This window comes from Rhamphochromis sp. 'chilingali' (assembly GCF_963969265.1).
Source record: "Rhamphochromis sp. 'chilingali' genome assembly, chromosome: 3".
Lineage (NCBI taxonomy): Eukaryota > Metazoa > Chordata > Actinopteri > Cichliformes > Cichlidae > Rhamphochromis > Rhamphochromis sp. 'chilingali'.
The window spans coordinates 3,138,072-3,156,278 of record NC_137931.1 but is presented as its reverse complement, the minus strand read 5'-3'; the positions used below and the strand labels follow the sequence as shown (position 1 = coordinate 3,156,278).

The 18,207-nt window shown below is 41.6% G+C and overlaps 1 protein-coding gene across 3 annotated transcripts in view; it reads right to left on the bottom strand.

Moving 5' to 3' along the window:
• Positions 1 to 18,207, bottom strand: part of LOC308394661 (histone deacetylase 4-like) — an 87,320-nt gene that overhangs the window by 16,419 nt on the left and 52,694 nt on the right. For all 3 annotated transcript variants that reach the window (XM_080879068.1, XM_080879066.1, XM_080879067.1), the window contains 5 exons: positions 11,923 to 12,051; positions 11,721 to 11,830; positions 11,120 to 11,254; positions 10,805 to 10,997; positions 4,542 to 4,765 (listed from right to left, as the gene is read on the bottom strand). In XM_080879068.1, coding sequence (XP_080735194.1) covers positions 4,542 to 4,765; positions 10,805 to 10,997; positions 11,120 to 11,254; positions 11,721 to 11,830; positions 11,923 to 12,051 — 791 coding nt within the window. The remainder of the gene's footprint in view (positions 1 to 4,541; positions 4,766 to 10,804; positions 10,998 to 11,119; positions 11,255 to 11,720; positions 11,831 to 11,922; positions 12,052 to 18,207) is intronic.

Below are 18,207 nucleotides of genomic sequence, written 5' to 3'. Positions count from 1 at the left end.
GTTGTTTTTAACATCTTTTATTTTGGAGTTAGGCAATCATACACTTGTTCTTGACTGGCCTATGTTGTTATCTGGGCTGGATTATCCAATGAGCATACAGTATACTCATGTACAGCTTGGTGCCCATTCAAGAGCCAAATGACACCAGAACTGTTCGATGTTGAAACCATATATTATCGAAACAGATATATTTCTTTATCATATCAGTTACATAATTAGTAGAATACGGTAGTCCGTATTTTACCTGACACTTTCTCCCCTACATTACAGAGACTAGTGGTCTCTCCCAGGTATAACAGGAAAACGGGGGAAAATGGCATGTGTAACTTTTATAAAATTGCCATTTTTTAATAAACAAACTTAGGATGAAAATATTTCCCTTAACTTTAAAGTTGTTGAGACGTTCAGTGCGGTGAGATGAAAGGTAATCCGGAGGTTAGCAGCTCACAATCACAATCAGATTTATTAGCTAAAAGTTTGACTGGAGCCAATCAGAGAAGAAATCATCCATCAAATATTATTATTTTACTTACTAAATTTTGACAGATAAACAATGTTTACTCCTCTGGGCTCTACTTCATCACTGTTTCAACACCCGTCCAGAAGCAGTACCGTGGTACTGTCAAGAGGTAGGTACGGTCTCGCTAGTTCAAACTATTCTGTGTATATGTATGCAAACACTCCTGTATGTCGGATTACTGAAGAAAGAAAAGAAGGAAGACGGTGGACGACACCACAAAAGGCAATAAATACACAAGGTAATGAGGCTTCCCTTTAAGGAACACAGTGAAGGAGAAAACCCAAGAGTGCAAACACAACAAACCCAACAAGGAGACAAACTCAAAACACTGTGAGCGATAATCCCCACAAAAAACCCCAACTCTGTGTCAAGACCTTGGGACCATGATAGTTTTGAAGCTTTTGCTAACACAGATATTTTATCTGAAGTTCAGAAACATGACGACATCTTCTCTCACAGATACCTGCTCTTCCTGTCTTAGGGTTTCCACCTATGTGCACAGGAGTGTGGGGTCGTCCCAAGCCAAAACCATATCGTCACTAGAAAACCTTCTTCTGACTATAGTTATGTTTCTTACTAAACTAATTTTGATACGTGATCCAGGCCATCTTGCTTTTTGTGTGTGGTTTGATCTTTAGCATTATTCTGCTATTTAGCCAAATTAAACGCTGCTTTTATTTGTTCGAGCTACACAAACTGTGCGCACGTCTGTTGTAAAATGGTATGGCTTCTCAGACAGCAACTAATAGAAGCATGTTTACATTTAGGTTCTTCCATTTCTCTGATCCAGCTGAGGTACTATATATCAGGGGAAAGTTGGACATGGATGACTTGTATAAAGAATACCATGTAACGGATCCACACTTGCAGGAAACTGTGGCTAGAAGAATCTGGGCAACCTTTCTTCAAGGCAGAAAGACACCAAGTATGGCTGCCGTTGGATGTTTTCTCTTCTGAAATTCCTGTTACAAGTGCCTTTGTAGAGTTTTTCCTTTTTGGGCTGACCAACAGAGCCGGTGTGCTCCTTATTAACAACGGGTTGCACCACAACAGGTGGTGCTACATGTTTTTAATTTTTTTTGTTTTCCATTGCATTTCCTGACATAACCCCAAAGGGATTTCTGTCTCCTCCTGGGATGAACTCGGGATCTTTCGCTTGTTAAACCACCAAATATGTAAACCAGCTACACTACGGCGCTCTGCACAACTCATAAAGTGTGAAACTCAAGTCGAGAGGAACTTTGGATACAGTTGTAAGAAGTTGTACACCTATGCACTCCAGGGGAAGGCCGTGTTAGAATCTGCATGCTCACACAAAAAAGTACAAAGTGAAGAAGAACATCTAAGGTAAGATGAACTTTGAGGCTATAGAATTGACTGTTTGTGCTGTTTCCAGCGTGGTGCTAGATTGTAATGCTAAACCAGTGCAGTTCTTGAGTTTCAGCCAGCCTCTTTCCAGGGTGCTTAAGTGCACAGCGTGTGTGGGCATACCTGCTTTTGTTGCAGTGTTGCACAAAACTGAAAAGATCCGATTTTTGTTCCTGTTTCCTCCTGACTCGTTTCAGTTTTTTATGTATTCTCTTTACATTTTGTGCATTTTAAAGTGCAGTAACTGAATTGGTGTTAGCAGGATGGCTTTATGAACTTTAAGCGAATAATGACTTTTAGGTATATGGTTATACTTCAATATGTGGTGCTAAAAGAGAAGTTTGAATATCTTAAATGTGGTGTTTGTTTTACAGTACTGCCATGTTCATAACGGTTGCTTGAGAAAAAATATGAAGTGTCACCTAAAGTGCAAAAGCAGGAACCACTGAGTGTAATTCTATTTAAAATAAGAATGGATTACAGTTATATGAACACTTACAATGTGTGGGAGAGTCAAACTGTATCACTCGGCCTTTTAGCTCACCCTCAGTTCATATAGTTAATAATGCATCAGTAGTGTAGTTTAAGCCCTCATAAGCATCTTTTTTATTCTCTTTGTATGCTTTGAAAAAGTGTCATTTAAATAAAGGGAATGACACATGCTAAAGGCAACCTACACTCAAACATATTTATGGCTGAAATGCTGGCTTTAGCTAATTTGACTACATGGCATTTTCCATGTAATTGTATTACAGAATTAAAATGTAAAATGTTACATTTAATGAAATGCATTCAGCATTAGCGTTAGCCAAGTAGTTAGCTAATGCTATTAAAGGTTTTCACTAGCAAACCAACAAGAGCAACCTAAATTTGGCTAACAGGAAACCTAACTTGATCATATATTCATTCTATTGTATCCATTAATAAAGAAAACACCTGAAATGATAACCATTTTAACATAATACTAGAGATACATGTTTGCTATTAGCTCGTCAAACTGTCTGCCCAAAAACACTTTTCTGTGATTTTGCTTTTTTTCTACTTCTGTTGTATTTTATTCAAAATCCACTGTGTTTAGTGTCCTTTTGCGCAATTTTTCTATTTGCTGATATTTTAAGTTACAGTGTGTATGACCTCTCAGAGCCACCGTACTGCTGTGTGTCATTTTAAAAAGTAGCGATACATTAAATCAAACTTTTTCACTACCATAATACTGAAGGCTGTGCCCTACATTAATAATCTCTTTGGTTTGCTAGGATCTGGTTACCCTAACCGTAGCACCGGTCTTCAAGTGAGGATGTAATTGAGCTGAAGCTGACACTTTCGTAATGCTTAAAAAATGCACAAACCTAACAAAAATGACACATTTCATGAATGTTCATGTCAAAAAATGATGTTGTGCCTAATGCACGTAAGTAGATGAGGACAAATTTTAGAGGAACAGTGCAAAAGACGTGGTGACAGAATGCAAGGAAGGCAAAGACTAATCTGGATCATAGCTTTTCAAAAACAAAGCTATTTGCACACATTTTAAAAATGAGGTAGCAGTGATGTTTAGAGGTGCTGGTAGGCAGGTTTTGCTACATCAGGACAGAGCTGGGCCGGCTGTAAGCTGCACGCATAACAGTAATCAACCTTCTCATCCAACTCTGGGACACATAAAAAACTGTTGCTGACCTTTTCCTTTACATGTCAGAGATCTCCTAGTATAAGAGTTTGAAACCAAAAGGACTCGAGTTTAGATCAAGTTGTCAGATGTAAAAAAAAAAGAGTAAATCTTATCTATATCTACATTCACAGTAGATATTTAAAGGAACAAAACCAGCTCTTTTATCCCCTCTTGTATTAATTTGACAGAATAACATGCTAAAATAGAGATTTTCTTTCTTCTTTTTGTCCTGGCAAAAACAAGCAGAAAGCCGTCCTTAGCGTGCCAGAGGCTGTTGAGAAAGGTGTTTGTGTAAAAATCTGCCACTTGAGATCTCTGAAACATATGAAGGGAGTGAGATGGAGCAGAGCAGTGCGGGGGAGGTGGAGGAGGAGGAGAGGAAATCCCTTGTTTCATCCACCCACCACTCCTCCAGCACGTACCCTTCTTGAATAGGTAAAGCGGCAGCTGCTCTCTTCCTCCATGCCCATATAAGGCAGAGGCTTCCGGCGCGGTTGCCATGGCAGCGCATGGTTACCTCGCAGCCCGTGGCAACTGTCTCGGCCACAGTCGCAGAGACGTGGATGCAAGCATTCACACACACACAGACACACACAGCTATACATGTTAACCCATACCTGCCTCCACCTACTCACAAACAAAAATACTACAGAGAGAGAAAGAGAGGGCAGAGGAAAGTCAACAACTTCACACACAGCCAAAGCTAACACATTATTGGCTGTGTAGCCCGGTGCTGCCTACGCAAACTACTACACTACAGCTCCAGAGCTGGCCCTCTGAGACTCATAGCCTCCATTAATTATCAGTTTATGTGAACGTGATATCAGATTTCTGGCCACTCGAACCCCCTGCCTGAGACGACATGTTATAAAGCAACATGGATGCATGATTCAACAAAACGGCACCACTTTGCATTCAAACGCGCCCGGAGACAAGCTGCCTTTAAAACAAATCACAAGTTGAATTCAAACCCAAATTGAATACCTTGTTTAGGTGGAGCTGCTGCTGCTGGAACTGCTGCTTGTGCTTCTCCAGGAACTGCTGGTGCTGCTGTTGGACCACCAGCTGCTGCAGTGCCAGGGCCTGCGCATGAGCCTGGGCCGCGGTCCCCTGGGGCAGCGGGGCCGACTGGGTCCTCCCCAGGGGCCGGTGTTGCCGCTGCAGTTTGGTCATGGACGCTGCTGACGACATAGACAGGCCGCTTACACCTAAGACACAAACAAGGCAGACGTTACTACATAAGGCAGAGCAGATACCAAAGCATTGTTTCAAAGTAGTCTGGCAAGGCGCTTGATTTCTCAGTAACAGCAGCAGCATTGTTTCAGGCCAATCCGGGCCCTGCGCTTGATGCATTATCTTACAACGTCGCTTCAGTTTCGTGCAGCTTTTTAGGAAAATGTGCTGAAGCAGTGTTTTGTCAATGACATGTCTTAAAGTGGCTCTGAGCACCGGAGCGACTATTTAGACTAGGTGTCATAATGATTCATGGTTACTTGAGTGTGCAGTCTATTCTGGCTGTTTTTCCAAATTAAAAATCAGAAGCGAGAATCTGAACAATCGAATCACGAACAGGTTCACGTCTAAGCAGAGGGGCGGGGAAGCAGGTAAAGTCCAGCTGGCTTCGATTACAGCTCACAGGAGTCTCGGTTAAGACTTCCCAGACTGGAGCGAAAACACCTGAGGAAAATCCCGAACTCTTGGTATAAACCGCACTGATGAGAGCGCTCATATTCTAGATAAATATGATGTGTTCCTAATGTTGTCGTTGGACCTCGGATTAGTTAGCAGATGTATTTGCGAACCGAATAAAAACAACCATCTGTGCTGCAATACTGTGAATCTCCCATTGTAGTGACACGAGATCATCTCAGCAGCTCAGATCAGCTTGCGGAGTGTCGCAGCACTGAGAAAAAGTAAGAAAGCAGACGCGGAGCCTCAGAGGCACCACATCGCTGTGCTTTCAAACCGATAACTTAAAGAGAAGGAGCCGGGGAGGAGCTGACATGAAACACAAGAGTTAGTGTTAAGTTTTCATGGTTAAAAGTGCGTCTTTCTGATAAGTAGCTTGTTGCTGCACGTAACGATTCACACTCTCCAGCTCTTGGCCTGTGCGTGGGCATTGATACGTCCTTGTCTGTACGTTTTTGGACAAGAATACACGCATTCTCATACGTGCGTCTGTATCTGCGTCACTGCTCATTCACTGCTAATGCCCCACTGAAAATAGACGCAGTGTGGTAGTGAGTGAATGAGCCGATGAGAAAGGGCACACAATGGACCCATGTCATACTCAGACAGCATATGCTGACATATGAAAGGAGCTCATTAGGTCGAGCTAATGAATGGACGTCTGTCAGTGTGAGGGGGCACACAGCGATGATGGTTTTATTTTTCTGCACGTCCATGCGTGTGTGTGCGTGCATGTGTGTGCGTGCGTGCATGTGTGTGTATGCATGTGTGTGTGCATATGTGTGCGTGTGAAACCAGATGGCTGCAGGAGCAAAAATGAATATTTTTACTTTTCGTTTACGTTGCATTTGATTCTTTTGTTGCTTTTTCTCAGCTACTGCTGCTATTTATTTAACATTTAATCAAGCTGAGGCTGTAAAACGAAGCAGTAAGTACCAAAAACTGCAGTTCCTCTAATGGCCACTTGAGACCAACTCTAAAAGTGTTAACTCTAAAACTCTAACTCTAAAAATTCTCCATTAACTGCACTATTAAAATGTCCAACTTTAGAGCAAAAATAACATCTTTACAGATATTTTGGATATCTACAGCCAATTTTAGCATCTGTGACAACTACACAGGTTGAACTGTTATACAGCACTGTGGAAAAGTCTTCAGCTGTCCTTCATTTCTTTATATTTTGCTAGGAAAACAGAAAATAAATGGAAATACAAAAAAAAGGCGTAAAAACAGAGTTTGTACAATTCTAACAAGCCTGAAAGTCAATATTTGGTATGGCCCAACTTTATTCTTCAACACAGCCTGGACTCTCTTAGGGAGCTTTCGGTAATTTCTTTAAGCAGTCTTCAGGGACAGTTCTCCAGGCTTCCTGAAGGACATTCAAAGCTCTTCTTCGGATTAGGCTGCCTTTTGTTCTCTGTCAGGATGATCCCACACTGTTTCAATAATGTCGGGCTCTGAGGGATCCATCAATTTTTCCAAGATTTCCAACATCACTGGCTGAAATGCAGCTCCAAATCATGACAGAGCCTCCACCGTGTTTTACAGATGCCTGTACATTCACTGCTGTAGCGCTCTCCTTACCTCTACCATACATACTGACCAATGTTCCCTCTAGTTAGGGGTGGGTTTTTATAATCGATTTATCGATTAAAATCGATTCTGGCTTGGATAACGTAAAATCGATTCATTAAAATCCTGAATCGATTTTTTAATATAAATTTATTTTGCCCGAAATGCCAGAATCTCAGGTGAAAGATCACAAAATTTCAACAACCACCAAACAGCTAAGACAGTAAATGAGAGCAGGTGCACGGCTTCTGCACAAAGACTTAAACACACAGCGCGACCCGCGGATCAGAATCAGTGAGATGTCGCCTTTCTCACAGTCGGGGATGAAAGCCGACAGCTCGCTGACTCTGATCTGTCGGCGGGTCCGCGCTTTGTGTTCACGCCCTTTTTGCGCTGATTCTGAAGCTGTTAGTTTGATGTCTCTCCAAACAATACTGACTGAACCAGCAGCAAAAGAAGATCCAAACTACACTTCACATAAACATCGTCATGAATTCACTCGACCACGATGCACAGCTCTCTCTCTCTCTCTGTACTTCAAGAACAGTTTCCCGTCTAAAAATCTGTTTTCTTCGTTATTCGCTTTCTTGTTACGCACAAGTTTACAGCGCTGTCGGCCAACGTTTTTTTTTTCGTTTTATATACTTCCGAAAAAAAACCTAATTTCTGCTGTTCAATACTGAACAAATTTAAACTTTTTAAAATTATGCAAAATGCAAAACGCTGTGTCTCTAATAAAACCGCTGTAACTTCAGAGGTGATGTTCATGTGTTGATTAATGGTTTTCTTTCGTTTTTTGATGTACTGCAGATTAGAGCTGGGCGATATGAGATTTTTTCATATCACGATATGTTTTTTTTTCATTTCAGGCGATAACGATATCTATCACGATATAAGCCAAATAACTATATTTGTAAGATTTAAATGTGCCGTTGCTCACAAGTAAAATGTGAAATAATCAGCAGCTTGTTTTTATTTAAATATTTATTTCCCATAATAAGTTCAACAGGGTAGATGTACTTAAGGAACATGAGACTTTTTCAGATAAATAAAGGCAAATATTACAAACTACACAAAAGACAGCCGCTAAAGCGTTTAAGTTTCAAAATAGAACAAATGAAACAGACTAAACTGTCAATTGCACTTAGAAACAAAATATTAATTCTAAAAATAAATCTTAGTTTGTTTTACAGAAGAACAGACAAAACTGACTAACTTTTGTCAATATCAAATAAACTGAGAACTAAAAGGAAATTCTCAATCTCTCCTTGTTGTATAGCTGAGCTTTTCAAACAGTTTTAACAGTTACTTCAGTCTGACAAAAGCCGAATGACGAATTAGCGCTTCCAGTCAGAGACTGAGGCTACGTCCACACGTACACGGGTATTTTTGAAAACTGAGATTTTCCTTTTTCGTTTTAAAAAATAATCCCGTCCACACATAAAGGCAGAAATGAAGGAAAACGCTGCTATGAACATGCCAAAGCAGCAGGTGGAGCTAGATTCCTAACCGTGCAGAAATGTTGGCCAATCAGAAGTCTAGAAGCCTCGGTGGGAAAAAGTAAACAAAGCTGGGGCATAGAAGCAGAACCGAGTCGTATGTGTGGAGGGACAGTAACTGTGTGTATATGTAAGCATTTAAACACTGCAGAGAGTAGAATTAACAGTAACAGTATTGTAGAAATTCATTTCACCGAAACAATAACGTGGCGCACAGTGTGACGCATGCACCAGTTTATTGTATTTCCAGACTTGCTTTCGGCACAATTTACAGTGCACGCTACTCTGTTTTTTGTCAGACTTGAAATAGCCGAAATACCTTCACACTACGGAACTTCTATGGCTCTTCCGTTCGACAATCTCTCCGGCGTTGGAACCATCATCTGTTTTCTCTTCGGTCACGCTCGGTTGATTTTTCTAGTCGGCACACTCATTTCCTCCATTACGCGCTGGCTGTTTCCCAAACAAACACACGTGCGGCTTGGCACTTGTGCTTTACGTAACAAGTCACGCGACGTGACGCTGCGGCTGTGATTGGTTCGGCTCTGCGCTACTTAATTTGGATTGGCTGACTTTTTTTTTTTTTTTAAAGAGGACAAGAGCGGCGAGCTCTATCGCGATAGTTTAATTTTTCTATCGAGTAAAAGTTATATCGCGATACATATCGTTATCGTTCTATCGCCCAGCTCTACTGCAGATTATTTTTATAAAATCCAGGCCAGGAAAACCTTCATGTTTTTCTGTGTTTTATCTTCAGCTACTTTGACACAAAGGCCTCTGCTGTGATGCTCACACCTTTGATAAAGTCTTGCGTGTGTCAGCTTCCTTTTTATAGATACAAAAATATGTAAATGTGCTGATCTGAATTATAATATTTCTGACTGTCAAAATTTCCCAGATTCAAATCAAATCGAATTAAATCGAATCGTGGATCGAATTGATTCGGGACCTTGTGAATCGGAATTGAATCGATTCTAGAAATGAGTGACGATACCCTGCCCTACCTCTAATGTTTCATGTGTCTGAGCGAACACACAAACTCTCTGAGCGTCCCTTGGACCACTGTGAGCAGCAGCAGACGTGTGCACTGTGGTCACGCCAGCATCCAATCCATCCAAGTTACATGTTTATTAAAATAATCTAATTACAGCATTTATGTTAGACTACTTTTAATTAACTGCTTTAGCCCACTTACAATGAAAAGAAAAATAATCTTGTTCACGACCTGTAGCATGTTAACACTATTGGAAGTAAAAAAAAAAAAAAAAATATATATATATATATATATATATATATATATATATATATATATATATATATATATATTTTTTTTTTTTTTAATAAAGCTCTGACTTGTATGATGAGTCTGTGGTCTGGGAGAGAGTCTGTAACTCTGTCTGCAAATACAGTAAATAATGACCAATGTTGGGCAATTACCGGTAACTATAGAGTTACTTCTTCAAAAAGTTACTGAGTTTTGCAAACAACAAAGTTTTGCAGCTGTTTACCTAAAAATGCAGCCAAGGTGTTTTTAAATAAAGATTTCAAACTATTTACAGAACAATCAGCTGTTCTGCATCAAATCTGATGCCACACAAATTATTTGTGTCGCTCCAAAAATAATTCCTGTCCACTATGAGATGAAGGAGAACAACAGCCTGATACCTGCAGGCCTGACAGCAGCAGATGTGTCACTGCTGTAACACCTGTAACACTCAGCAGTCGCCTCATTGTTCTGACACACAACACAACACTACTGACTACACTACACACTGACTACACACTAACTACACACTAACTACACACTAACTACACACTAACTACACACTGACTACACACTGACTACACAAGATTTGTGCTAAACGAATAATGAATCGCATCATTGGCTGGACTGTGGGATAAGGTGGCATCGTTCTGATCCCATACAGGAGCAGCCAGTCACTGACTAAGACTGTAAAACAGAATTGTTAACGTATTTATTTTAATTTCAATTCAGGTTAGATTTTTTTTGTGCGCAACGCAGATTTTCTGTGCACAGAGACGTGGCAGCAGCTTAGAGGGAACATTGATGCTGACAGTGTTTCCCTTACTTAAGAACGGCTCTTAAATACCAACACCCTCTTGTCTATCCCCCAAAAACCAAGATGAGTTTGAACCTTCAAGATATGAGCTCAGTTGGGTGATAACTAACTAACTCTTGTTCAATATTCAGTTTTATTTAAAGGACACTCCAGGGAAGCAGCTGTTTTCTCCTCTAAGTATATGTTGTTTTAAGCCTGTTTATCTAACGGGGGCAGCTTGCTGTCCCCAGGGTTCAGGTAACACCCGAGGTCTACCCTCTCATCCAGATGCGGTCATGTCGGCCTTCAGATCACTATAGTGATTGCAAAAAATAGCTAATTTGGAAACCAGTGGCTATCGCCATCTTTCATGTATATATAGTCTATGCTTTAAGGTATTTAATAAAAGCTGAATTGTTTCCCCTACCTGTCACCAGGGGGCTCTGCGCTGGACTCTGCTCCATGAGCACCATGTGTTGGAGCAGGGGACTGTGTGCACCGTGCCCGCCTGTTCCTGCTCCAGCCTCGGCCAAGTAGGGGGTCAAGTGGCCACCGGAGAGGAATGGAGGGCTGAGGGAGAGGGCTGGCTGCAGGCCTCCATCCTGTTGGGCTGAGGTCACCTGGAAAAGAGCGTGCAAGCATATTTGAATAGATAGTTGGAGACAGTGCACTCTAAACAAAACAAATTCACAGTTAGAGAGATGCACAGTCTGCAAGCTGTTCAGTCAAGTTTCCTCCTTACATTAGAAGCAGCAGTGGCCGTGGCAGTGGCTGGCAGCCCCAGGGTGATGTTGGGTAAAGATGGGGAAGTGTAGAGGGACAGCTGGCTAACGGAGCCACGATCAGCACCGCTGCACAGCCTCTGGGCCAAAGATGCCTGGAAAACACATTTAAATGATTTATCTGTGTTTGCATCAAGGGAAAAAACCTCCTGCACACAGATAACAAAAAAAAACAAACAGCACACAGAAGAAAAAGTCCACACACGGGGAAAGATCTACATTTGCACCCTCACTGCTGATGTAAAACTGTCACGGACAGAAGCCTCCTCCACACTGCCTGAGTGCCCCTAATGGCTGCCACAAATAGCATCTTGCCAGCTCCTCAGCCTGCCTCCTTGTCCACAGAACAATAATCCGAACATCCCTCAATCACAGCCTTCATACGTACTCCAGGCTGCAATGTTTTAAAGCTAATAAGAGAACCTGCAGCACATCGCTGGCACAAAGGAGCCAGGCTACAATTTCAGAGATCAGGCTTAATAAGTTTTATGCTAAAATTACAAGAACAACAACAGAAAGATAAATGGCATCTATAACAGCAAATGTATGCGTGTGCGTTACCTCCGTGTTGTTGGAGACTGACACAGTGATGCCGTTCTCATTAGGGATGTTGTTGGAGCTGTTATTTGGAGAGCTTGGGCCCGAGCCGGGTGCGCTGCTACATGCCGAGTCTGAAACGCGCGCAGACACACAAATCAAACACACAAGAAACCAGCAGCAGTGTGGAATGAAACTCTGAGCGAGCCGTTTGCTTGCCTCTTACCTGCCATGTCGAGCGAGCGTTTCTTGGCGCTGGTGATGGGACTGTCTCGGCGACGCAGCAGCGGACTGCTCCTACGCTCGCTTACCTTCTGCTTCAGCCGGGAGCGCAGCTTCAGGTTGGGCTCAGATGCTGAAAGAAGATTGAAAAGAGACCAAATTCTTTTTTTGAAATCCAATTTGAACTCTGTTATCGTAAGCGCATAAATACCTTAATGAAGAAAGCTTTGATAAGCTACTGAAATGAGAAAAAAACCTTAAAATACAGTTTCTACATGTCACCAATTCATTTCGAATTAACATTTTCAAGAGGTTTGTGATTAATGCATTGATGCGACCTGAGTGCTCACACTGTGCGTCCATAACATGAAGGTTATAACACAAACTCTGTCTCTCGTTACCACGTGTATACTACACGATGCACGACACACGATTAAGGCGAAAAACGGTCACACAACTGAAAAATCATCTCAAAATGGGCCAAAAATGGCAGAGTGTATGCCCGGCTTTAGTCAGCGTGGAGCCACTACTCCACATCGAAAGAAGGCAGATGAGATGTTTTTAATGACTTCTCTATATTTTATTGTCTGGAAACTAATGCATCAAATATTTAAAAAGCATCATGGCTGCTGTTTTGCACTTCCTGTCCAATACAATAAGTGCCAACTTTCTGCTCAAACTTCTTCGGGTTCGCTCAATTCTTTAGCTAACCACGATAATTAAACTAATCTTTCCATGTTCCCCCTGTGAACCCTTGACGTTCTCACAGCCCTGGTTGGAAATCACTGCACCGCAGCACTAACCTCCACTTCTGTCACCTCTGGTAAATGGGATATTTTGGTTTCTTGCCAACACCAGCTGAGGAGCAGCACCCCTGTCAAACCTCCTTGATGTTAAACAGATAACTGGCAGCTTTGGATGAATCAATCGGCAGGAAGTGAGAGTTACCTGAGCTACAGTCACGCAGACTTTCAGCTTAAACTGGGAGCTCTACACACTGATCAGCCGGGGGAGCACCTTCTACCGAGCGGCTCTGTTACGAAACCTGTTAGGTGGACAAACTGTTACATGCTGCTATTCATTTAGTGTACAATTCCCCCCGCCTACTGAGATGCTTTCGAACAAGCCACATTCTGATTTTCCCAAAGACGTTGTGGCTAAAAAGCAATTAGCTCCAATTTGGGAGCCGTGTCTGACTGGCTAAAGGTCTTTTGGTCTTTTGTGTACGCTGTCACGGACTTGTGAATGGATACTGACAGAAGGGAACGGCATGTCACCTCATTAGCTTTCATGGCTCAGACCATGAAGGCTAATGCTCGGTTTATTTTACCCTGCCAATCAGCAGCCTTGGATAATTTTTCTATTTATTATCCAATTTTCAGTCATCAGAGGATAGATAAAATCAAAAACAGGGCACTTCTAACCTTTATTATGACATAACCAGTTTAACCGTCTACTATATCTCTTTTAAGACTGACAGGATAGGTAAAAGCACCCAGAAGCTACCATCACCGGAGCAACTGTTCCTTTTGGGAAACGATCACAGATGAACTTGTTCCCGTTTGCAGTGTCAAGTAAAAATAAATGTGTGGAGAAGACACAAGTGTGAAATATGAGGTGTGAAGGTACAGTAACACAAAGTGGGAAGGAGAGCTCAGTCCAGATGGAGTCAAACCAATTAACGTTGAGGGGAGGTGGTTTTCAAAGCCAATTTACTACAAATCCAATAAAAACTCTGTGACTCTGCTTTAGATTTTAGATCTAAATTAAGCAAACCCAAAAAAAAAGGGTCTTTGTCATAACAAATACAATATTTGGTCAAAATGAAGGCTGCTGATTAAGGCTTTTGACTTTTTGAATGCTGTGAATGTTCCGGTGTATTTCATCACTTTTCACCAAGCACAACAAGAGATTCTGATATGTTCTGTTTTAATATTTGTTCTAGTAGTAAAACTACTGTATCTACTAGGGGTGCAACAATACACAAAATTCACGGTTCGATATTTTTTCGATACAAAAAATGTTCATGCTTTTTTAATTTGTCATTTATTAAAATTATAAATATGTATTTTAACTCAAAAGTACAGTTTTTAAATTTAATGTTGCTGAAACAACAAAGTAATAAAAAAAAATAACTATCTGATGGAGGAATCACTCATCTTTGGAAAAGAGTTTATTACAGAGAAATGGCTCTTTCAAAATAAAAGCTCTACTATACGCTTCTTCTGGGCTATATTCTCAGCAGCATATTAAACATATCAGGTCCCCATAAGGAGAATCCTGTGCTAACGGCTGTCTAAATGACTCGGGTAAAGTTTGTAGCATGCGTGCTTGTTGTTTTTGTCTGCTTCCACTTGTCTTTGCACTAGGATGCTGTCGGAGTAAATGTGCAGTCATATTCGTTGTGTTCCCACTAGTGCTGTCAGCGTTAATCTGAAATGACGTTAACGCCACAACACGGCAAATCTCCGTTAAAGAGCTACCGCGGATCGCCCCGTGCGTGGGGCTGGACGGCGTCAACACATTAACGAGCTAACTGCGCTAACGCAGTAGTTCCCACCCATGTAATTGAGCATTGCATGGCACATCCAACATACTGTTTTACTTTAGTCCATGACGCGCTTACCTTCAGGGTCATACGTCACATGAAAACCAAAATAATTCCAAAGGCCAGATCTGAATGAGGGTGGGGGAGGTTCAATTTGCCATGTTGCAACGAGCTTAGCTTCTGTCTTGCTAGCTTGTGCTGCGCTCAGTGGATCTGCGCTTGACAGTGCAGCCTAGGCGGAGTAGTCGAACGCAGATCCACTGAGCGCTCAACACAGACAGCATCGTCAGAAGAAAAGTTGATAAAATAAATTAAAATTTTTGTATTGTTTGATACATATGCGTACCGAACCGAAAGCACTGTATCGAACGGTTCAATATCGAGTATCGTTGCATCCCTAGTATCTACAGTACTGTACAAAAGTCTTGATCTACTCCCTTTTGGTCACATGTATGGAAAAACTGTATAAGGTTAAAAACACGATTTACACAATTCTGACGAGTTTGAAAGTTAATATTTCGTATGATAAGCTTTAATGTTCAACAGCCTGAACTCTTTATGCAAGGTTGCCTTGCTTGTCCTTCTTCAAGGACATTCAAAACTTTTTTTAAGTGTCAGTAATGCTGGGCTTCTGGCTTTGAGGAGGCCAAACCATGACTGGTCTCTGTCCAGGTATGCTTTAATCCAGCGGTCCCCAACCCCCGGGCCTCGGACCGGTCCGTGAGTCGTTTGGTACCGGGCCGCGAGAGTTGAGGCCCAGGTGTGAAATGTTTGGTTTTCAGGGTTTTTATCGGTTTTCAGCGTTATTTTGTCATCGTTTTTATCGTTAACTCTGTTTTCCTGGGTCTTTTCACGTGTGTTATGAATAAATCTTTTTTTCGGTACCGGTACTAGTTTTATTTTGTTGTATTTATCCGCGACACCTTAAAGGCCGGTCCATGAAAATATTGTCGGGCATAAACCGGTCCGTGCCGCAAAGGTTGGGGACCGCTGCTTTAATCGCATTGGCAGTGTGTTTAGGAGCATGTCATGGTGAAAACTGAAGCCAGTGTCAATCGGACACGCCAGATTCTATTGCATAGTGGATGAAAATCTGATTATACTTTTCTGTATTCATAATTTCATCAATTTTGACAAGATCTCCAACACCACTGACTGAAATGCAGTCACAAACCATGACAGAGGCTCCGCCGTGTTTTTCACATGGCTGAAGACACTCAAGAAAAACTCTGAAAGACCTGTAGGCACCGGGGAACTACTGGATATAACCACTTAAAAAAAAACCTCAGACAAAGTCTATCTTCTTGAAAGCAAAGTATAAAGAAACATGTCTTCTGTCATGATCAATATTGAATGAGCACGACCTTTCGAGGAGAAAGAGTTTGAATAAATGCATCCATCAAATCAGAAATAACTCCTGAGTCGTCATTTCATTTACATCTTTGAAGATTCATGACAGATCTTGTTTTTCTTAGAATTTGAAAATACTAATAGGCATTTTATTTTCTGAAAGGAAAACAAAGAAATGGCACGACAGAAGAAGGAAGGATAACAAGTGGCCCTTTGAGTAATTAGATTTCTGCTTTCGTTATTAGCAGAGGAAAGAGGAAAGACATTTTTAAAAGTCAAAGCCGAGGGGAATTGACGAAAATGTCAATAACTGTGAAAATAGGTTTTCTCTGCTCTTTGAGGGCTAAAGAGAAAACAAGACCAAATGTGGTGCTCATAAAAACACACGCGGTGTTAAGGGAATCGGTTATATCTAAGGCTGCATTATCATGTTTCTTGGACCCATCTTCATTCTCTAATTTTGGCAATCATTGCACAGAACAGGCTAATTAATTTTACATTAATTTATTTTTTTAAGTTTGCTGTTCAAAATTGCAAACTCCGACTAGTGATAGTCTGAAAGTTGTATTATAAGCCTGTGAAAAGCAAGAGCACACGCAATCAGAGCGATATGGCTACATAAATGGTGTATTGTGGCCCTGTTAAACGGGGCCTTAACCAGGGCGCCCAGCTAGCATTCAGTGAGTGACGCCCCCACAGCCGCATGTTGCTTTGTATATACGGGAGATTTATACGGTCCAGTTATCAAGCAGCAGCATGTACTGTATGCGTTCTTGTATTCCACATGGACATGCTGCCCAGTGAGGCCACAAAACAGCCTCGCTCATCAGTGAAAAGACAAGAAGGCTTCACTTTGTTTTCCCCTCTCATATCTTTATTGGTGTGTGAACATGTTCTAGACAGGGGCATTGTTCATGTCGTGCTCTTTCACCCCTAAATGCATACAGAAATAGTGTCAAAGACTCAAATCCCCTATTAGCTGGCTTTGCAAATGCCTCTGTAGTTTGCAACAGGAAGCAGCTGTTCTCGACCACGGTTGGTTTTGCAGTGACAAAGGCGTCACCTGCCCATACCACACTGTAGTGGGATGGTCAGGCCAAGAAGCAGTGCCAGCGTGTTTCTTTGTAACGACAGAGTGAATGTGGAAGAAAGTGCACAGCATTTCTGAAGACAGCATGAGACGTACATGTTCATCGTCTCCTCTGTAGACGGACGGTACAGTGAATGCACTTGATGTTCTGGGACAAAAGGTCCTCAGGAAACACCTTGTGTCACCTGACTCTTCTACCTTTTACACCTTTAGCTTGCTTAGAACTTAAACCATGTGTTTAGTTACAATTTTGCACCTTTCCCACAGCTTGGCCTTTAATAAGTTGAAATGTCGTCTGGTGTAGACTTCCTGTTCTGTTGTTGGACAAGTATAAAAAGAAAAAATCATCACCTGATGACATTTGGGTGGTTTTGAGATACAATTTCCAGCAAATATGGTTCCTTTTTTGCTCTCCACACACTGAGTGTACAATGGAGAACAAGTGCACCAAAAGCTAAAACATTTCTGGGACTTGTTCCATGCTGTAACATTCTGCAGAGTCTTATGTGTAGATTAGAAGTAGTCAAAGTGAACTGATGGACGAAGAATTACAGGTGAAAGGCTGCTTGCTGCCATAAGGAAAGCATGAAAACAATGAGTCCGTTTTACTGCTTACAGATTTGCTTGCATTAAATCTAAAATCTCACGCTGTTCAAGAAGTAACCACAGTTGTCACCAAATCAGCCGGGACTCAAAAAGAAAGCAAACTTTTTGGCTTGTTCTGTCGTTGCACTGTAAAATGGTAAAAAGGACGACGGGGAGATGCACAAAAGAGCGTTGTTGCTTCCTTCGGCCGTTGCTGGGAGTTCTGGGTTCCAGTCCTCTATTTTATGGCCTGGCGGTGATATAAAAGAGCCTCTAAACTCCACCAAGCTGCCATTACCATAAGTAAACCCCGCAAAGCACGTCAGTGCTGTGGGCAAATATCAGGGCGGCACAGGTTCCCCTCTCTCTCGGCAGCAGAGCACAATCCTCAGCCTTATAGAAATCCAGGGACGGGCTGACACTCCAGGGACGATCTTTTCACTCTCTGCCATCTTCCAGTTTTTCTCTCTCTTTTTTTTTTCCATTCTGCACATAAAGCAGATTTTGCTAAGTGTGTAATCATCGTGCACTTGCTGGATTTAGTTTAAATCCTGCATGCCAGCTCTCATTTTCTATGCTCTAATCATCTTTCTCAAGGAAATGATCAGCGAAGCTAGCAAGCACCTTCTTCATTCTCCTTTTTCTGTTTTCACTCATTTCTACTCATTATCTCCTTTTCTTCCTTCATGTTACTCGCCTCTTTCTCCCTCACTTTC